General features: G+C 37.1%; 1 protein-coding gene across 1 annotated transcript in view; it reads left to right on the forward strand.

The window, feature by feature from the left end:
• LOC132127214 (E3 ubiquitin-protein ligase CBL-B-like) overlaps positions 1 to 19,648 on the forward strand; it is a 63,805-nt gene that overhangs the window by 27,096 nt on the left and 17,061 nt on the right. Inside the window, exons 4-6 of the mRNA XM_059538978.1 lie at positions 7,641 to 7,787; positions 15,172 to 15,328; positions 17,158 to 17,279. Coding sequence (XP_059394961.1) covers positions 7,641 to 7,787; positions 15,172 to 15,328; positions 17,158 to 17,279 — 426 coding nt within the window. The remainder of the gene's footprint in view (positions 1 to 7,640; positions 7,788 to 15,171; positions 15,329 to 17,157; positions 17,280 to 19,648) is intronic.

Genomic DNA, 19,648 nt, shown 5'->3' on the forward strand with positions numbered 1-19,648 from the left:
GGCCCTGTACTTAACACTCCCTGATGAGGACCTTTAGACCCTATTACAATGAAGTACTTTACACAATCACACTTCATTAAAAGTGCTCTAAGTGATGTCACATGTTTTTTAGGCCAACATTTTTTTTTTGTAACATCCAGCAAACATCTCCTCACTATCCGCTAGCTGCCTGTCCCCTGAACACACTGTAAAAAAACGCGGTCTCTCTAGACACCACAGGCTCCACAAACAACAAGAAAAACAAACTGGGCTCACCCGCACCACGACACATAACAAACTGTTACAGCCAATAACCGACAAGAAAGATTTGGGGGGTCAGTGCGCGGATGAGGAGGAGGGAGGGTCTAGCTAGCCTTTGTTTTGTTTGACAACAATTCGAACGTCAACAAGAAGTTACGACTCCCGGCATCACTTAGAGCACCTTTAACAATAACGGCATGTGCCTAATGTTTTTATGAGCTAACCACAATTGTGTTTTGATGTTGCTTTGTAGTTATAGAAGTTGAAGAAAACATATTTTAGGCATATTTCTCTTGTATTCCAGTGGGATTAGAATATAATAACAGCCGTTGAGAACCATGGTTCATTTTGCAAACTGCCAATAATGTGTGAGTATTGACTGACTTTCCTCACAGAGGTCAACTCCCGCTGGGCTGTAGTGGCCTTTTAATATGACGTTGGCGTATGATTGAACTTGGTAGCTTTAGAAGTGACCCCTCATATAAAACTCCTCATATTCTAGACTTTGCTTCATGCTTCCTTTCGGGACGGTCTGCATAAGAAGCAGCCAAAATGCAGAAAATGGAAACATGCAGTCCTCACTGGACCACTCTACAGCAGACACGTGGCACCATCCTGATCTGAAACGCACTCACGTGTGTGTGTGTGTTTCATTGTGTATGGGGAGTAGTTATTAGAGGTTTCGACTGAAAATCCAGATTGCTTGAACGTAATTGAAGGCTGAAAATAAAGGCTCTCCTGAGTCATTTCACAGTTTTTCCCCTCCTCTCCAGATGAGCTTGGATGAACCCCAACCCCTGCTCTCTACCATTATCTGCAATTACCATAAAATCATTCGTGTTCGAATACAGTTATCCTCCATCTCCCAATAATATATGATGTTTTATGGGGTTTCATTCAGAAAGGCAGGAGTCATCCAGTCCGCAGAGCACACACAGGAAGCACTGAGGGTTTGGAGAGTTCACTGAGATGTTGGTAGGAAGTCTGGCTCTCTGGTCTGGCCACCAAGACACCAGCGTCGTGAAACAGCGGGAATAGTAGTGAAGTAGAGCAGCATGCCTAATACAAAAACAGACTGCATATTACATATCATTCCATAATACAGCTGCTGTCACCGCTGCTTTTATAATTCTAACTTTTTAAGTTTCTCAACCGGTTCACTGCAAAGCGTACGCTGCTTTTAGACCAGTCACATGGTGTTTATGTGAACCCAGAGTCAACATTTCTGTTAGCCTTCCTCTGACACACTTTCTTAATAAGTTCTTTCAGCCATTTCCAACATATATTTAGCCTTTGTAGCTGTTTTGCAAATTACTTGCACTTGCATATCCCAGATTAAACTCCTACCATATCCTGCTGAGCTGTGGTGTTGCGTGAGGTAGCGATGTGTCCTATGAAGTCCTGGCTATGTTGAAGCACACCCCCGCTCCTGTCGATAAGAGGTGAGGCACATGAGAAAAATCCTCATCCGCCCCAGCAGTGCAGAGGGAATTAGCATATGTTAGTTGCCTGTGGGCCGAGATTATTGTTCTGTCTCAAATTCAATTTTTTCTACCTCAGGAAAAGCTTCTGTACTAGGATTAACTCTCTGTGCATCCGTCACTCAGTGTCCTCAAAGGTACGCTGTCTTCTCTTTGGCTTTGTGGCTAGTGTGTGACATGTTCTCAGGATGTACCGCATGGATTGGGTTTAAATGGTTTACGGACTGCTGTGTGTGTCAGAGGTGTTGAAACGATGGCGGTGAACTGAACAGTCAGAACACAGGCATCTCTAGGATTCACCCGTGTAATGGGGTCACTCTCCGAGTGGGGTACATGTTGAAATATTATAATGTAGTTCTCATGTGACCCACGATCTCTAATTTCCTGTGGAAGTTATGAAGCAAGCAGGTGTGAGTGTGTTTGATGTGGTATGCTGGTAATGGATATGTCGGATGGTAGAGATTAGAGATATATGTGTAAATGTTTTACATATGTGAGCAAGTGAGTTTCAGAGAATCTTACGGAGTCTGATTCACAAACAAATGACTCTTATGAGTAGAGCTGAAACAACGAATCGATTTAATCGATTAAAATCGATTATTAAAATAGTTGTCAACTAATTTAGTCATCGATTCGTTGCTAAATAACTTTTATTTGCCGTAAGCGGCTCATTTCGTGCATATTTCAAATCTGCGGTGACCAAAGTGTGGCAGTAATGAGCCACCGGAGGTTTTACTCAGCCAGTACAAAAGGAGAAGTAGCGAATAGCCAATAGCTGGCCTTGTTTTATGTCACGTGCTTCCCGAACAGCGTCTCTGCAGCCATAGACATCATATGATGTCTATGTCTGCAGCATTCAGCGTGATGTGGGAGTACTTTACATTGAGCCTTTAAAAAAGAAGAGTAACCTGTAAACTCTGCACTACTGCACTGTTTAAGGGGACGTTCACATATCGCGTCTTTTGCGCGCTCAAGTTCGTTATTTCCAACACCGCACCGCATCGAGTTAAAAACATTTCAACTTTTCAGAATGCAGCAACCGCACCGCGGGTCATGTGACAAGAACTAACCAATCAGCTTCATCCTTTCCCGTAACAACGTTAAAAGCTCAGTCAAGATGAAAGGAACAGCTGATCATAGTTGTATATGGATTTCCATTTTGAAATAAATTTAGTAGCAGAGCTACTGCAAGCGATTTTTTTGAGCTGCAAATCCATTTATCCTTTGCTGAAATTTCCGCGTCTTCAAGGAGAGAGCGCGTCATGGTTGCTTAGCAAAGGCAGACGCCTCAGGGGCGCTTCTGCGCGAGCGCTTTGGAAAGAAGGAGAAAGCGGTGCGCCTAGCGTTTTCCACGCGTTTTTAGGCGCGATTTGTGAACGGCCCCTAAGACTTTCATTTGTGCAGATTCTCCAGTACAATGTTGTTTGCAAATGTTTAGTCAAAAAAGCTGATAACATTGCTTTTTAACAGTTAACATTTAAAGCTTTACAAACATGTTCTGTGATCAGTTTGTCGTTTACCAGTTCAAAATTCAGTCGTGCAACCTAATTATGACTGAATGAGAGAGGTAAATGTTTAAAGATATTTGAAATGCACTTTTTTTCTAAGTATTATTCACTGCTCTTTTTCACACAGCAGGTTTTTTGTGTGTGTCCTATTTTTTTTTCTGGACAACCTTCTGATGGATTTTACTTTAAATTGTGAGTTCCATTCAGGTTTCATGCCATTGGCACTTTTTTTGAAGGATTGTTTACAATTTCACAGCAAAAGCTATAAAGCTTTTTCCCAGTAAATAATAAAATACAATGCACTGCAATTTTATTCTGTTTTATCCTTATTCTTCGTGAAAATATGTTCTGAAAGATTCCTTAATAAGCTTTGTTAGGGATGTTAAACTACTTTAGGAGGTCTAAGGACTGACATGGTGAAAACGTTATTTGAAATCTCCTTGTGAAATTTGCTAGAGTATGGGTCAGTGTTCTGATTGCAGAAGAGTTCGACAAAGGATTACTAACACAATAAAACAACTCCAGGTATATTTTTGATGAGGATATGACAATGCAAAATGGTTAAAATCTCTTAAATCTATGCTGAATGATAAAGACCATTTATTAATAATTTACTTGGGGAATAAATGGAAAAAACTAAAATATAAGTACATAAACCGATTAATCGATTAATCGTAAAAATAATCGACAGATTAATCGATTATCAAAATAATCGTTAGTTGCAGCCCTACTTATGAGTCAGTTCGTTTAGAGAGAATAAACACCTGACTCACGTTCTAAACTGCAAGTTGGTGAATCTTAAATGTATTATTACTACTGATTAATGTGTAGTTAGAAAAAACATTTTCAGCAGTAAATTAAATGATTAATCAATAAAAAAAACGTATATTATATGTTCACTGCATTAGTATTGTTGCAAACTCTACATTTTCCATGTAAACCAGTCAGCTACAAAACGGATTATATATATATATATTTGTACATATTTATATATAAATGCGCAAACTATCGTTCAAAGGTTCTGAGTTGAATTTTTCTAAAATATTTTTGATTATTGATTGAACGTATGCATTTATTTGATAAAATACAGTAAATACAATTTTTTTTTCATATATACAGTACAGACCAAAAGTTTGGAAACATTACTATTTTTAATGTTTTTGAAAGAAGTTTCTTCTGCTCATCAAGCCTGCATTTATTTGATCAAAAATACAGAAAAAACTGTAATATTGTGATATATTATTACAATTTAAAATAATGTTTTTAAATTTATTATTATTAAAAATGAGAAGGTGTGTCCAAACTTTTGGTCTCTACTCTCTCTCTCTCTCTCTCTCTCTCTCTCTATATATATATATATATATATATATATTAAACAAACAAACAAACAAAAAATATATCCATTAAACAAAAAAAACAAAAAACAAAAACAAAATATATATATATATATTATTTTTATTTATTTTTTTTGTTTTTGTTTAATGGATATATTTTTTTGTTTGTTTGTTTAATGGATTTTTTTTCATGTTTTTTTCAGGATTCTTTAATGGATAGTAAGTAGAAATATAAATATTTTGTAACGTTATACATGTCTTTAATGTCACTTTATTTAATTGATTTGTTGCTGAAGAAAAGTAAAAAACAGAAAAGTCTCCATTTAGTTATTATTATTATTCTTTATTATTAGTATATTTTATTTTAAATTCTTTATTATTAATACAAAGCAGGCCCAGAGTCAGCCCAGCTGCACTGTTTTAGTTGAGCTTGCCTTTCTCCAGACTGACATCTAATATAAATATATGAATCCCTCAGCAGTTTCAGTATTACTGCATTAAACGGTGATAAAATGAGCAGTGACTCACCGTATTGAAAACTTGAAGACTTAGAGGTATTAACTGAAATGAAGTTTATGGAGAGAAATGTTCTCTGGTGGGTTCATCAGAGACTTAAAACGAAATAAAAGGATCCCTTCAGCTAAGTTAGGCTTAACCCTCTGGCCCTCTTCGGTCATTTTTGACCGAAAATTTTTATATTTTGATATTCAAAAAATCGTATCTTCAACGGAATGAGATGACACTTGGTGACTTTTGTCACATTAGCAATATGAACACAAAAAAAAAATCATGGACATGATTTGGATATTTTAAACTCTTACACTCACACACACACACACACACACACACACAAATGAACTGGTAAGACTGCATCAGAATTTTTTTTTTCAAGTTATTGAAATAAAATCAATAAATCATAAATCAAAAAATCCAAAAGAGATGCTCTCTCTCCAACATTGAAGTACATTGAATAAAATATTAATTAATTACAAAATGTTTGTATAGTGTTTTGAATGATCACTTTTCATTCCTTAAGAGATGAGGTCTAAAAAACTATGGGAATCCAAAAGCTTTTGTATATATCTATATAGGGTGCTATATAGAGGTTACGCAACATTACACAAGTTTTTTTTTACCTTTTTAATGCCTCCAGATTGCCCAATTCTCACATCAAAAAATAAATGTTAAAAATAAATGTTTTCACTCTATTTTAATGTGAACTATTGCATTTATTAAAAGATTAAAAAATATTTATTAATTCTAATGGAGAAAATAGCTCATTAAAATTGTATAAAATTGCATAGTATCATAAAATATAATATATATATATATATATATATATATATATATATATATATATATATATATATATATATATATATATAATATAATATAATATAATATTCAATAAATATTATTGAAAAAAAAAAATATTACATTGGTTTTCCTGAAGAAAAAAAAGTAACATTTCAAGGCTTCGGTCACTTTTGACCGCAAAGAAGGTAAGTGTGACTCCTAAACGAAGAGGGTCAGAGTTAAAAGAGCTAAAAGAGCTTTATTGTCTGTATCTGAGGTGAATACCACTGAGATCTAAGGAAGTTTTTCGCACCGGTTAATCACAGACAGTTTTGAGCTGTGATTATGACCAGTGCTTTATAACAACTCTGAAGTAAAGTACAACTCCATATTTGACCCCGGTTCTCATCTTCCAGTTTCTCCCTTCTCCCACTGGTTCTGCATCGCTGCTAACATGCTAATTGCTTTGACACAGTTATGTTTTGACAGGAAGCTACGCTGATGTAGCAAGCTAACTAATGGCTCTCTAAATACAGCCCGATTTAGACAAGAAATGCAGATGTAACACTGGTGAAAGAAATTGTTTGCTCAGAGCATGACGGCTGGGCCAGATTTTCGGCAACACTCCTGGGAGCTGCAGGTGCCCAATTGTTGCTTTACAAAATGGCACTGTGAATCCTGAATGTTGGTGTGTGTTTGTTGTGCCTCTGGGCTAGTTATCTGCCGCTTGCAGCACGGTTCCTCTAGACCTCCCTCGGGATAAGTGGCCCCGTGCAATTGAGTGCCACCTGAAATGTTGTTCTGTGAAAGGTGGGTTATTTGCCCGCTTTAATCCCACCGGAGAACGGCACAGGGGGAGGAAGGGGACAGGCCTCTGAGGGCTAGAGTCCCTGTCTGCCAGACACAATGCATTATGGGAGAAGTCATTTAGGGACACAACTTTGAAAGTCTTAATGACTTGTGGTACCTAGAGATGTAGTAACTCCTATTTGTTTGCATGTCTGCTTTATGTGAATAAACACAAAGATGCAATCATGCTGAAGGTTAACATAACAAATGGGAAATGTATAAGTTGGGAAAGCAGCTGATATTGCATGTACGTGTTAAAGGTATGAAAGAATGCCATAATGAATTGGATCACGTTATATGAGCTTTCTTGTGAACTTGAGCCTTCTTCCAGTTCAAAGGATTGTATAAAAACATTGAAGAAAATTAGTTTGAGAATCAGACATCATTATCTGCATCTCCAGTTATGGAATTAATGAAAAATATAAATAAACTACAAACTTATGAAACATTGTTTGATGGTAGGTCATGCTCATAATGTCTAATTTGCAAATTAATTGTATTGTCAAATAATTGAGTTAGTATAATAATAATAAAAATATATTGAATTATTTTAGAAATATATTTTGCAACACTACACCTCTGTAGACAATCAGTCATCATCTTCTTGCAGTGTTCATCTGCAACAGGAGCAGATCATCTCTGTTCTGTTGGCCGATGCCCAGTGAGCATTTGTTTTCTGGTCTGGCTCCGACATGCCCTTCAGACTGCGTGCATCAGATTGCACTGTATCCTCATGCTGTTTGTTTGAAGAGAGACGCATGCGGCACATTAACTTCCAGACAAGCTCAAGGACAAGAAAATAGAGAATAATAGAGAATGCTGAGAGTTCACTTTTCTCTCTGTCTGTGTACACTTGCACTGACTGCTGATTTCCTGTCTGTTTAATGTACTAACCCTGTGCTTTTGCCTTTGTTCATCTCGTTCTCTTGCAGACGGAATCTCACCAAGCTCTCGCTGATCTTCAGTCACATGTTGGCCGAGATCAAAGCCATCTTTCTAGGTGGACAGTTCCAAGGAGACACATTCCGCATTACCAAGGCAGACGCCGCCGATTTTTGGAGAAGGTCTTTTGGTGAAAAGTAAGTTTTCTTCTCATTTCAAGATGCATGTGCCAAATCAGATCTGATCTTTCCAGTTTTCATTACAGCTCAGATCAATTAAAGCTCTTTGTCATGGAGATGTTTTTTTCTCTTCTCCATTTAGCAGTGAGTAAGTGGGGTGAACTGTCTGGTCATGTGCTGGAGTGCTGCTCTTGAGTCAGGCCTATAATTTAGCAAACATCTGCACACTAAACCAGACATGCTGATGACTTTCCTAACTGCTCTAGTCAGCATTTGAGAGGTGAAGGTCACTTTTTTTTTCAGGCTAATTAAGTTATTTATTTATTTATATATTCTTTGCCTCTTAATGCTGGAATATGAGGTTTCTCAGACAGCTTGGGCTTGTTTGCTGGGAAGAGTTTCAGTATGCTGTACTGCCAGTCTATAAATATATATTTACAGAAAGAGATAATGCTGTGACACTTCATGCTAGTCGATTAGTAAGTTCGGCTAGTTCTGGGATCCGGGGACCCCAGGGAATGCTAGGCGGTCCATGAAAGAGAAAATTGTAATAAATAAAAACATGAATTAAATGGAAAGTAAATTACAGAATATTGTTAATATTCGAATTATATTCGAATTTAAAGCCATAATTTTCAGAAAAAAAACTTTTGGCTTCTCTCCTAAGACCACAAGACACGACTTTCTTTGAAAAAAAAGTGCATACTGTTTAAAATAATGTTTATAAACCATATAACCATAAACTGCATACTAATAAGTAACTATTTAATAGTGAATAGTGTTCCCTAATCTAAAGTGTTATTGAAAATATATAGCTGGCATCAAAATGTTAAGAACATTTGTATTAATTTATGTATATATATAATTTATTATAAACTTAATATAATATGATATAATATGTAAGGAATAATTGACGACAGCACATTGAATTATTAGAAAATAATGCACACCCACACATTAGAAAGTGATGCTAAAAGTTGAGTGGCCGTTACACCTCGGGTATACATCATTGTCTAATAATTCAATGGACCTGAGTCTGTTCATCCACTTAAACTATGGTTACCACCCATCAAGAGATTTTTCAGATGTTGTATTTCAAGATATTCATTAGGTTTTTGTCGTTAAAAGGCTCTGGTGTGTAGGACTAATTTCTTACGCATCTCATCCCACGCCTCTGTTGCTAATTCCACAACGTCATTTTATAGCTAGTAATGGAGGCTGAGCTGTTGATAGCAAACTAATGCAGTTATTAAGAGAGAGAGAGATTTAATGTATGGATTACCCAAGTAATTCAATTACCGGAGTAATTTTGTGGCCAAAACATGGAAATAATTTTAAATTGTTATTGTTTACAATATTTATTTGCTTTGTCAGTGTCATTGTGAGTTTTGGTTCTTTTGCTTTTATAAGACCTTTCAAATAACGGAAATCATTTGGCAAAGTGATTTGAACATGTAATGCAGTCAAGACCTGTCTGGAACAGCTACTTCAGCTGTGCCTTTCCCCGAAAATAATTGCATGCCTCAGAACACTGGTCATGATATTTTTAGTGCAGTTTCTGTGCATCTTTAGTTCTATTTCATTTCTGTTTTCCCCCATAGTCTATTATGTCTAATATATAGTTTTGCAACTCTTTAGTATGCTGCCTGCTGTGAACGTAATTGCTGTAAGAGACTTTAATTTTGATTACATGAGTATGTTTGGGGAGTTATTTTTGGGTTATAAGGTTATTTTAATTGCTTCTCCTGAAGCAAGAAAAAACGAAGTAATACTGTGGAATTAAGCTGATTTCCATTCCAAGCACAGCACTCAGACTGTCTGATCGCAAATCTCTCCAGATCTTTAAAAGGTGTCATCCGTTTGCTGAATTCATTTGCAGTCTCTGTGGATGCTAAATATTTTATCTTCTGTTTAATCCAGCAAATGGGAGGGTTAAAGGAAGTGTGAACCTGTTCATAGATACACAGGCCATGCTAGGGACAGAAAGGCCTCGTAATGGGCCAGGTGTGATCAGCTATCCCAGAGAGGAAGAGCAAGAGAAGGGGAGAGAGAAAGAGAGATTGAGAGACGGGAAAAGACCAGCGCAGTCTCTAGTGTGTATCTAGTTACCGCTCTGATATATTATAGATTATTATAAAGGTCTACTTCCCGCTCTGTACAGAGGAAGTGTGCATGAGTCATTGATACGAGAAGCAGAGCTGCCTTCCTTTGGCTCTTCTATCTCTGGTTCTCTTGTTCTGTGTGGAAATGGAAAGCTCAGCATCCTTATGCCATCAATCCTCTGAGCACTAGAGCTCAAATCTGTAGCCTGCAGAGTTAGCTGCTCAGCCTACCTATATATGCATGTCTGTGCACGTTTTGTGTACTGAGACAAGATGAAGTCGTTTAACATGCACAGTCTGGTCGGATTGTCTGGATCTGAGAGTTTTGAAAAGTTGTAAGGAATAAGATATATTTCTGATTTCTAGGTCACTGATAAAATAAGTAAATGTGTGATATTGATCATTGGAACTTGGCCATATGTCCTTGTTTCCTCGCAAACTTTTAAAGTTCAATTATCTTGAATTAATCACTTGATGAAATATAGTCTTGTAAATAAAATATGTAATGAAGTAGTTTCTCTTAATGTTCAGTGATAAAAAAGACTGTTTGAGAAAAATCTAGTTTAGAAAAATTTAATTGATCCAGTAGGTTTGATTTGTTAGACATTTTTTTTATTTGTATTTATTTATTTTTTATTAATAAGCAATATAATATAATAAAATGGAAAATCATTATTTTAACGACTAAAAGATTTTCACAATATGAGTGTTTTTATTGTATTTTTGATCTAGTAAATGCAGCCTTGGTGAGAATAAGATACTCAGAATAAGTCTCTTCGAGTATAAGAGAATAAGAATCAAAAGTTAAAAGTTAAAAGTTAAGATAAAATCTGAGTGAACCCAAAAATTGATGATAATCAAATATCATGACAACTTTTTCTTTTCAAGAACTCTATTATTTTAATTAGGCTTCTTTTTCTTCATTATGATATCAGGATAGTTGCATCACCCTGTATTTTTGGCTTTGAAATAACAGAAAAAAAATGCTCATTATAGAATTCTTTGTGTATTCATTGAATGTGTGAATTGCATATTTAATGTAGTTTTAAATAAATTATTAGATAAGAAAAAAAATAATAATTGTATCATGTCTTTTGAGGTAAGAAAATGCAAAAAATAAGATGCATTTTTACTAGTAAACTCAGACTTTTTGACACCACTGTGTATATATTTCTAGACCTCTTTGGAAAAATTCTATAAACGTTCTTGAAAAAAAGACTGTTGTCACTGCAGTAATTCATCTAGCAGGTCAGATTTGCTCTGAGACTCGAAAGATAATATCAGACCTTATAAGACTCTCTCTCTCTCTCTCTCTCTCTCTCTCTCTCTATGGGTCTTCTGATAATGGAATATAATGCTTTTACTCAGAGGAACCAGAGAATGGAATAAATGTCAAGTCACCTCCCCCTCTCTCATCTGAACACTGTTTTCAGATCAGTTTCAACTCTCAGTCCTCAGAAAGGTTTAGAATAGACTATGATGTTCAGACTAACCCCTCCCATACACGGATGCATTAGGCGTGCAGTATTTGATATGCAGATGATATAATGAGGGAAAAATAAGATCTATATGTTCCTCTGCAGTAGCAGCAGGAAGCTTTGCTCACCGTTTCCTCATTATCAGTTCATATTAATGCTCCGCTGTTTGGCAGACTGACGGGTTGAGAAGAGATTTGTTTTCAAGCTAATTTTTCTTATTAATCTCCCTTCTGTCCACCGAGACTCAAATCCGTTTTAAACTCTCATTTATATGCGGGAAGTGGCCACTGGCCAATAGGAACACAGTTTCCAGTGGCAACACTGAAGGCCACTGGCTGAGTTGCCTGTTTTTTGTCTTACTCTGGTGGCAGCTGTTTAGTGAATTACAATAAAGCACTCGCTGATTTTCTTCAGATGGCACAGGGTATTATCACACAACCAAATCACCCCAGAGCAAGCACTCGGATTCAGAATTTTACCCAATTTTCAAAGTTTCTCTTAATGCACAACATGACTTTTTGGAGCCTGTTTGAATAGATGTGGAAATCTGTCTCCTGCCTCATGACCTCCCTCGCTCTGACTCTCCACCCCTTTGTTCATTTATTTATTAGCATGGTGGTATTATGTGTGTGTCTCTACCTGTCCTGCTGCAGTAATTGGCAAGGACCGAGGCCTTAATGAGCTTCATTTTGTGTTGTCCACTGAGAGTCCACTCTGCCCATTTAAAAAGTCTTCCTTAATTAAGTGGTCAGCTATTCTAAGAAGGTAATTAAACTAGATCTTGTCTTTTTCATCTGTCCATCACAGAACCAACTCAGCTCTCCCACCCAGCTACAAGTAGACAGTAAAAGGAGAAAAAATATGGATGTGTATGGTATTTATGAGCCATTTATTTCTCTACCTCTCAGTAAACTCACCAGATTGATTCATTGTTTTCTTTACTGCATCGACCGACAGTTTGGAACTTTATCAGAGGCTAGAGTGCGTTTCCTTATTCCTGGTGATGCATCAGCACTTTTGCTGTTTCGCTGTGGTTGTTGATTAATACATACGCAAAAGACAATTTTGTTCTGGAAAAAAGTGGTCAATTCTATGCTGAACTGCAGTGTAATCATGCTGAAGATGCATAATGCACAGAACTCATGACATGATGGAAATGAGTTTGAAGGCTGAAATGATAAAGCTTAGGGAAATCAACCTACAAATGACTTATAATTGCCTCTAGCCTACATGTTAAACTAAAGTAAATCTTAACATGGAATACGCTGAACAGCACCTTTAAAAAGCCACCATGGCTTCATTATATTTGTTAAAAAACAAACAAACAATATTTTGAAATATATTATTATAGTCTAACTGTTTTCTAATTGAATATGTTTTCAATTGTAATTTACTCCAGTCTTCAGTGTCACATGATCTTTCAGAAATCATTCTAATATGCTGATTTGGCACTTAGGAAACATTTCCTATTATTTCTATCTTATATCTTTATATTTTTTTTTTTGTATTAATAAAAATTATAATGTTTTTTTTAATGACTTTATAAATGTAATAACTAACACAATGAATCCTTTCTGATTAAAATTGTTAATTTCTATATATATTTATTTATTATTGGACATTATACAGAAATAATTTCTCAATTGAATCAAGTAGTCCAGTGAATCATGTAGGAAGGAAATTTTAATATTATTACACTTTATCCAAGTGCAGTAGAAGTCTAAAGGAAGCCATCATTTAGATAATTGGTTAAAGGTCTATTTAAGAAAGGTTTCGCTACGTGTTGAAACCTAACCAACAGGCCACTGCTCGTTCTAATAGGAAATAGCAAAGCTGATGTTTCCTCATTATAACCTGCTGCTCTAACTGATGTGGATGTGATGATATAATGTGACTGTGTGGATCATCCATGCCATTGTTTCTGACATCCAGATGACTCACTTCTTTTCTTTACTGTCCAGATTAACAGGCTCTGACCCTCATCCAGTATTGCTGTTTTTACTTTTGCGTTTTAATCCACAACAGTTTTTACTTCCCAAAAATCTCGGGCTACTTGCGAAACCAGAATGTTTCTGGTTTTGGTCCAAGGCTTTCTAAGGAAAGCAGCCAACAGAAGTCACAGGATTGATGGGTAATGCCCTCGGGGTGGCTGACACTGTCAGGTTGTCAGAATGAAGAGCAGTAGATCCTCTGTTGTTAGCGTGACAAGTCTCTCATTTTGTCTCACCTGAAGGAATGATATGACTGCATGACGTGCCATTACCCTGAACTGAAAATTTCCGTGTTAACCTAGAAAAGAGAACAGGCATTTAAGAAGCTCTGCTATTGTCTTTTTCTCCTTCCAAGTATGTGTTTGTGTCTGAGAGTGTTTATTGGTCAATTTGTGATGGTCAGTGTTTATGAAACTGTTCTTTAGAGATGTCAAAGCAGAGTGTGGGTAACTCTTTTCTCCACATGCTCTGCTGTTTAAGTCAATCTCCATTTTGTGGCAGTCATAGACCACCAGAGGAATATGTATGACATTTTTACAGTACCTGAGTAAGAGATACAGTAAGAGCTTGCGTTCTTAGTCATTCTGGCAACCGTGTTGTTTTTATTGAGTGAATGTTCCTAAATGTGTGAGACTTGTACATGCAGCTTTTACAAGTCTGAGTGACCAAGCAACACATTACCAATCACTCTATCAACATTCTAGCAACTGCAAAGGAACATGTTTACAACAGCTCAGAATCCTAGGTATGTATAGGTAGATGCCACATTTGACAACTCCAGACACTTGATGTGTCTGAAAAGAGCTCCCTATAGTTTAGAGCATAAGCTGAGGTAGATTTTTATTCCTAAAAACTGTTTAATTATAACTGAATTTTTTTTAATTAACGAGAGTAGTTTATATAGTACTCACTGTTTAGTAAAAAAACTAAACCAAAACAAAAATAATTTTTAGCTCCCCCCCCGCTGTACCGAAACCATAATGAAACGTGATGTCAAAACCAAGGTATTTTCCTAACTTGCTTTTGAGTGTTCACGAACCAGCTTTGACCTTTCCAATATAGCAGTCAGTTTACATGTAGCAACCCATAGACAGATTCTAATAAGGCATCGGCATACATACATGCACACATACATGCTCAGAACAAAATGGCAACAAGCTAACAAACACTCTGAACATCCAAGCAACCACATAACTACATGCTAACAACCACCCAGAATGAAACATACCAACAAACAGCTGCTCAGATCATCCTAACAACTGCATAGCAAGAGGCTAATAGCCCAAAACACTGTAATATCCACATAGCAACATGCTATCAACCAATGAGAATGAAGCATACCAACAAACAGCTACTCAGATCATCCTAACAACTGCATAGCAGGAGGCTAACAGCCCGAAACACTGTAATATCCACATAGCAACATGCTAACAACCACTGAGAATGAAGCATACCAACAAACAGCTACTCGGATCATCCTAACAACTGCATAGCAGGAGGCTAACAGCCCGAAACACTGTAATATCCACTAAGCAACATGCCAACAACCACCCAGAATGAAACATACCAACAAACAACTACTCAGATCAGCCTAACAACTTGCATAGCAAGATGCTAACAACTACTCAAAACTTCTAACATTAAAAATTGCAAACCACAATGGCCTGGGATAAATATCTAGTACTTCAGTGTTTCCACAGGCCAGTGACTGAAGGATTTGATGTCCGATTCAGTTCTTGTTTATAGCCCAAAGCTATATTGGATGTATTTCGAGAAGGATTTCCACAAGTCTCATCCCAGTGTGCATTTGTGTGTGCTTGTGTGATTCCAGAACAATAGTGCCATGGAAAATTTTCCGGCAGTGCCTTCATGACGTGCACCCCATCAGCTCTGGATTGGAGGCCATGGCTCTGAAATCCACCATCGACCTCACCTGCAATGACTACATCTCCGTCTTTGAGTTTGACATCTTTACTCGTCTTTTCCAGGTAACCCCAAACCCCTCACCTCCCACAACCCGTTCCAAGTTTAGAGTTTCTCTCGAATTCTCAACACGACCAACACGCATTAGATCTGCTAATAACAAGCTAACATTTAAATGTCAACTACTTTCTAAAAGCAGCTAATCGTAATAACGAAAGCGATACAGAAGGATCACCCTTGTTTTTCTCTCACTCCGACGTGGGTCGATCTACTCATTCTGAGGAGAAATCCTATACATAGATGGCTCACAGTAAACCACATGTTTAAAGTGAAAACATCAAAATGTCTTGATGTTTTGTAGTCATCATAATGGAAAATAGCGCTAACACTGGGGATCACCTCTGTGAGTGAGTGTCGAGTGGGAGGTTTGTTTTACGCAGAGGAATCCCTTAGTTAGAAAAACACACCTCATCCTAAACCACAACACACAAAGTCTTACAAACCTGTACTTGCATAAGCCTTATTACGTATCGGCTGCTAAACACCTACTCTTTTGTCTACCTACTCAAGTCTTTGGTGCAAAAAAATACAGAAATTCCAAGAAATGTGCTGGAAGGACCCACTTAATTTCATTAGCGTGAATTTGTTTATGCGTGTGAGTCAATCAGTGAGCAATATGGAGGTTTTATCTCAAGCATTGCTTCTAATAGTGACCTTCCTCGGCTGAATCACCACACATGACCCCCGCTGCCTTACAGCCAAAGCCAACAAAACTACACCCTGCTCATTTGAACATCCAAACCTCTTTTCTCTTTGTAGCCTTGCTGCAGATTTTTGGGAATTGCTTAAGTCTGGATTGGTTATGCTTGTATGGGAAAACGGAAACAGCACAAACTCCACAGTATCGAGAGTCCCATCTGCTTTTCATTTAGTTCTGACAGGTCAAGATGAGTTTATTTAAGAATGTACAAAGACACAGAAAGTTTCAGGCCTTTAAGTCACTCTTGTCATGGTCTTTTCAAACTGCAGACCAGGGACCATGTATAATATATATTTTTTTATTTAACACAGATATATTTGGGAGGAATTAACTTAAAGTAAATTTTCTCAGTTATATTTTATTAACTTGGATTTAATGCAGTGACAGTATAAAAGCTAATTATTTAATTTGTTTAATTTTAGTCAAATATTTTTAAATGATTAAACATTTTTGTCACACACTATAAACAGGCCTTTACACATAAAAATAGATATTTTAATATTTTAGGCAGCTGGTCGTCATATTTGGGAGTTCTTACAATGGAAACACCATGCATTCAATAATACCATTTAAAACAAACAGCATCTGTATAGAAATTATGGTTGATCTCTTCTTAGAACTACTGTAACTTCCATTTTCTTTCGATTTTTAATGGATGAATCCACTTCCCTCATGCATTAACTATAGCCATGTCCGATGAACCTTTGACAACCAGAAAGCATCCAAATACTTGTTTTCTACATTTTAAACCGAGTATTTATTAGTTTTGTAATTTAAAACACACTTCTTTTTGTTAAATATTGAGTGTTGAGGTTAAACATGGTATGATTTATTTTTTTTGTTTTATGCAACATTCATACATTTACTGTAAAAGTTGCTTTTGTCGACATTTTAAACACATTATTTTATAATTTAAAACACTTTTTTGCTTAATAATTAGTTTGAAATGTATATTAGTGTTGTGTTTAAGTAAATAAGGCAAAAATACTAAAAATAATTATATCATGCATTTTTATCTGAGACTTAAGTGTTAATTTTTTTGTGGATTGTTGTAAATCCAACTATAAGGAACAGTTGTGTACTTAGTTTAGTTGGTGTTTTACAGTTTCTCTAATTTATTTCTCTTCCCTGTAGCCATGGGGCTCAATCCTGAGGAACTGGAACTTCCTGGCAGTCACACACCCGGGCTACATGGCCTTTCTGACGTACGATGAAGTGAAGGCACGTCTGCAGAAGTACATCAACAAACCTGGCAGGTACAGACTAGTCTGTGTACAACTGGGTGGCTTTAATAGACGTACCATCTGCAGTGTGGTGCGTCGGGCCAGCCAGCTGTTTTCCTCCAGTCTGGCAGGCGACCCTGCTTGCATGGGAAAGTGGGCGAGGCGGAGATGTTAGCTTATTACAGGAGGCTCTTTGTCTGCGCTTCTGCTCTCTTGTTTGTCATTTAGCATGCACTGGTCTAGCAGCTAGGATTAGTGTAACCTGGAAATGAACCCCTGACCTTTGCATTGGCAGCCTAGATAGTAAGCTAAGGGTGCTGGACAGTGCCGCAGGGAGACAGAGGTAGTTAAATCCAGTCTGTTTGGATTAGCTGATTAGAGAAACAACATTGCATCTGCGCCAAAACAACTCGAGGTCCAGTGCCAGACGGCAGGCGCGATTACACACTGGTTAGAGTCGTTTAACGCAACAGCAAGATAATAACGAGGCCATAAAATAAGAAACTTTATGGGAATGGATTCCCACTGTTTGATTTTCACAAAGAAGATGGGCCGTTTTAAAGGGCTGGTGTGGGTTGGAGAGATGTGGCTGAACAAACAGAAGGAAGTCGAGGACGGTGGGTGGTCGAGCAGGACTGTATGCAAATACCAGTCTACTGAAGAGGAGCAGCAGCTGTGTGTGTGTGTGCGGTTCGAGAAGGTCATGCGGCACCCAAGGGGACCATCACCTGGCAAAATCAAGCTTTTTTCATGTCTGTTTATATCAGGGCAGTGTGACACGAGAGGCAGGGCTCATTAGTGCGGAAACACACACTCGCTGCTTCAGTGGTCACAGCAGCTCGGAGCTTTTTATGATCTGTTTGTGTGCGATGACTCTGAGGGTGTTGGTGACTTGGCTTGTTTTCCGTGACAATCATTTGCTAGTTCCTTCTCTCTTGTCATCCATATTGTGCATGCTGCCCATATCCTGCTGTGGGATGTTGAATTATCCCAGAAAATAAAAAATGATGGCTGGAAGTCTATTTTCGAAGAATACTCTTGTTGCATGAAAGTAAATGAGGGCTGGGGCTGTTAAGCTCCAAAATGACAAAAAAGGGTATCATGTGGTAAAAACTGGTTTTCTGAAGGCATATGATATGCTTATGTAATGAACATACAGAAATTGAAGTCATTATTCACTGTAGGGCTGGGACAACGCGTTGAGGTCATCGATGACGTCGACGCAAAAAATATGTCGACGCAAAATATGCGCATCGATTCGTCGACCTGTTTTTATTTCTCTAAAAAACGTTTGCAAAACGTTTACCTTACGTGCGCTGAATATACGCGATTGCCGGATCAACATTCTGTCCAACGTTATATAACCAATCCAGGGGTTTTTCTGCATTGATCTTTTTTTTTGGCGGCTGTCAAAGCCTTATTTGATTGGTGAGTGACAGGGCGCGTACGAGAGAGAGCCCCGGCTGCGCGCGCACTCACAGTCTTCAAACAACACGAGCGCTTCTTGCTCTCTCCCTCCCTTGTGCATATTAACCAAAATCATTAGACACGATAGAAAAAGGGCGGAACGCCAAAGTTTCACGTGGAGCATTCGGAGATTTTTTTTCTCCATGACAGGCTGCTGGCTCCCACTGTTAATTTTTTTTTTTTTTTTGTAAAAGCACTCTCTGTATTAGCTTAAAGCCCTCAAGTTTACATTTACATACTGTATTCTTTCAATTGCTCTAAACAAGTATTTTGGGTGACCTTTTTTATTGAATACTAGACATCAAGTTGTTGTTATTTTCATCTGAAAGAACTTCTTTTTTCAGTAAGCTAGGCCCTATGTGTTCAGTAAGCTTGTTTCAGTAAGCTATGTGTTTTCAAGGTTTCAAGGTTTTATTGATTCAGCTTTCAGCTTTCAATGCATTCTTAGTCAGTCTTTTATTTTGTAATTTTAAGAGCAATAAACATATATTGCAATGTTAAGGAATTGATGTTTTTTTCATTCAGATATGTAAATCAACATGTATAAATTGTTAGTAGTCAATTAATGGGGAGATAATCGAAATCAAATCGGCCTGAAAAATTAATCGTTAGATTAACCGATGCATCGAAAAAAAATAATCGCTAGATTAATCGTTTAAAAAATAATCGTTTATCCCAGCCCTGATTCACTGCAATCCTTGATTTCTGTTTTCTTTGCACATTCTTGAGAGAAGTTGCAATGTTTGATTCTTGAACAAATCTTTTTGTTTACTCATTTTTCTTTATCAGTGAATTGCTTGAAGTTCCTAAAACTAGTTCATGAATCAAACCGATTCAGTACATGAGTTTATTGTTTGATACAGTAACAAATAATATTTTTGGTGTGTATCTTTTTTTAATAAAATGCTTTATTGCTTTATAATTGCTTTGATTTT

This window comes from Carassius carassius, chromosome 45 (assembly GCF_963082965.1).
Source record: "Carassius carassius chromosome 45, fCarCar2.1, whole genome shotgun sequence".
Taxonomy (NCBI): Eukaryota; Metazoa; Chordata; class Actinopteri; order Cypriniformes; family Cyprinidae; genus Carassius; species Carassius carassius.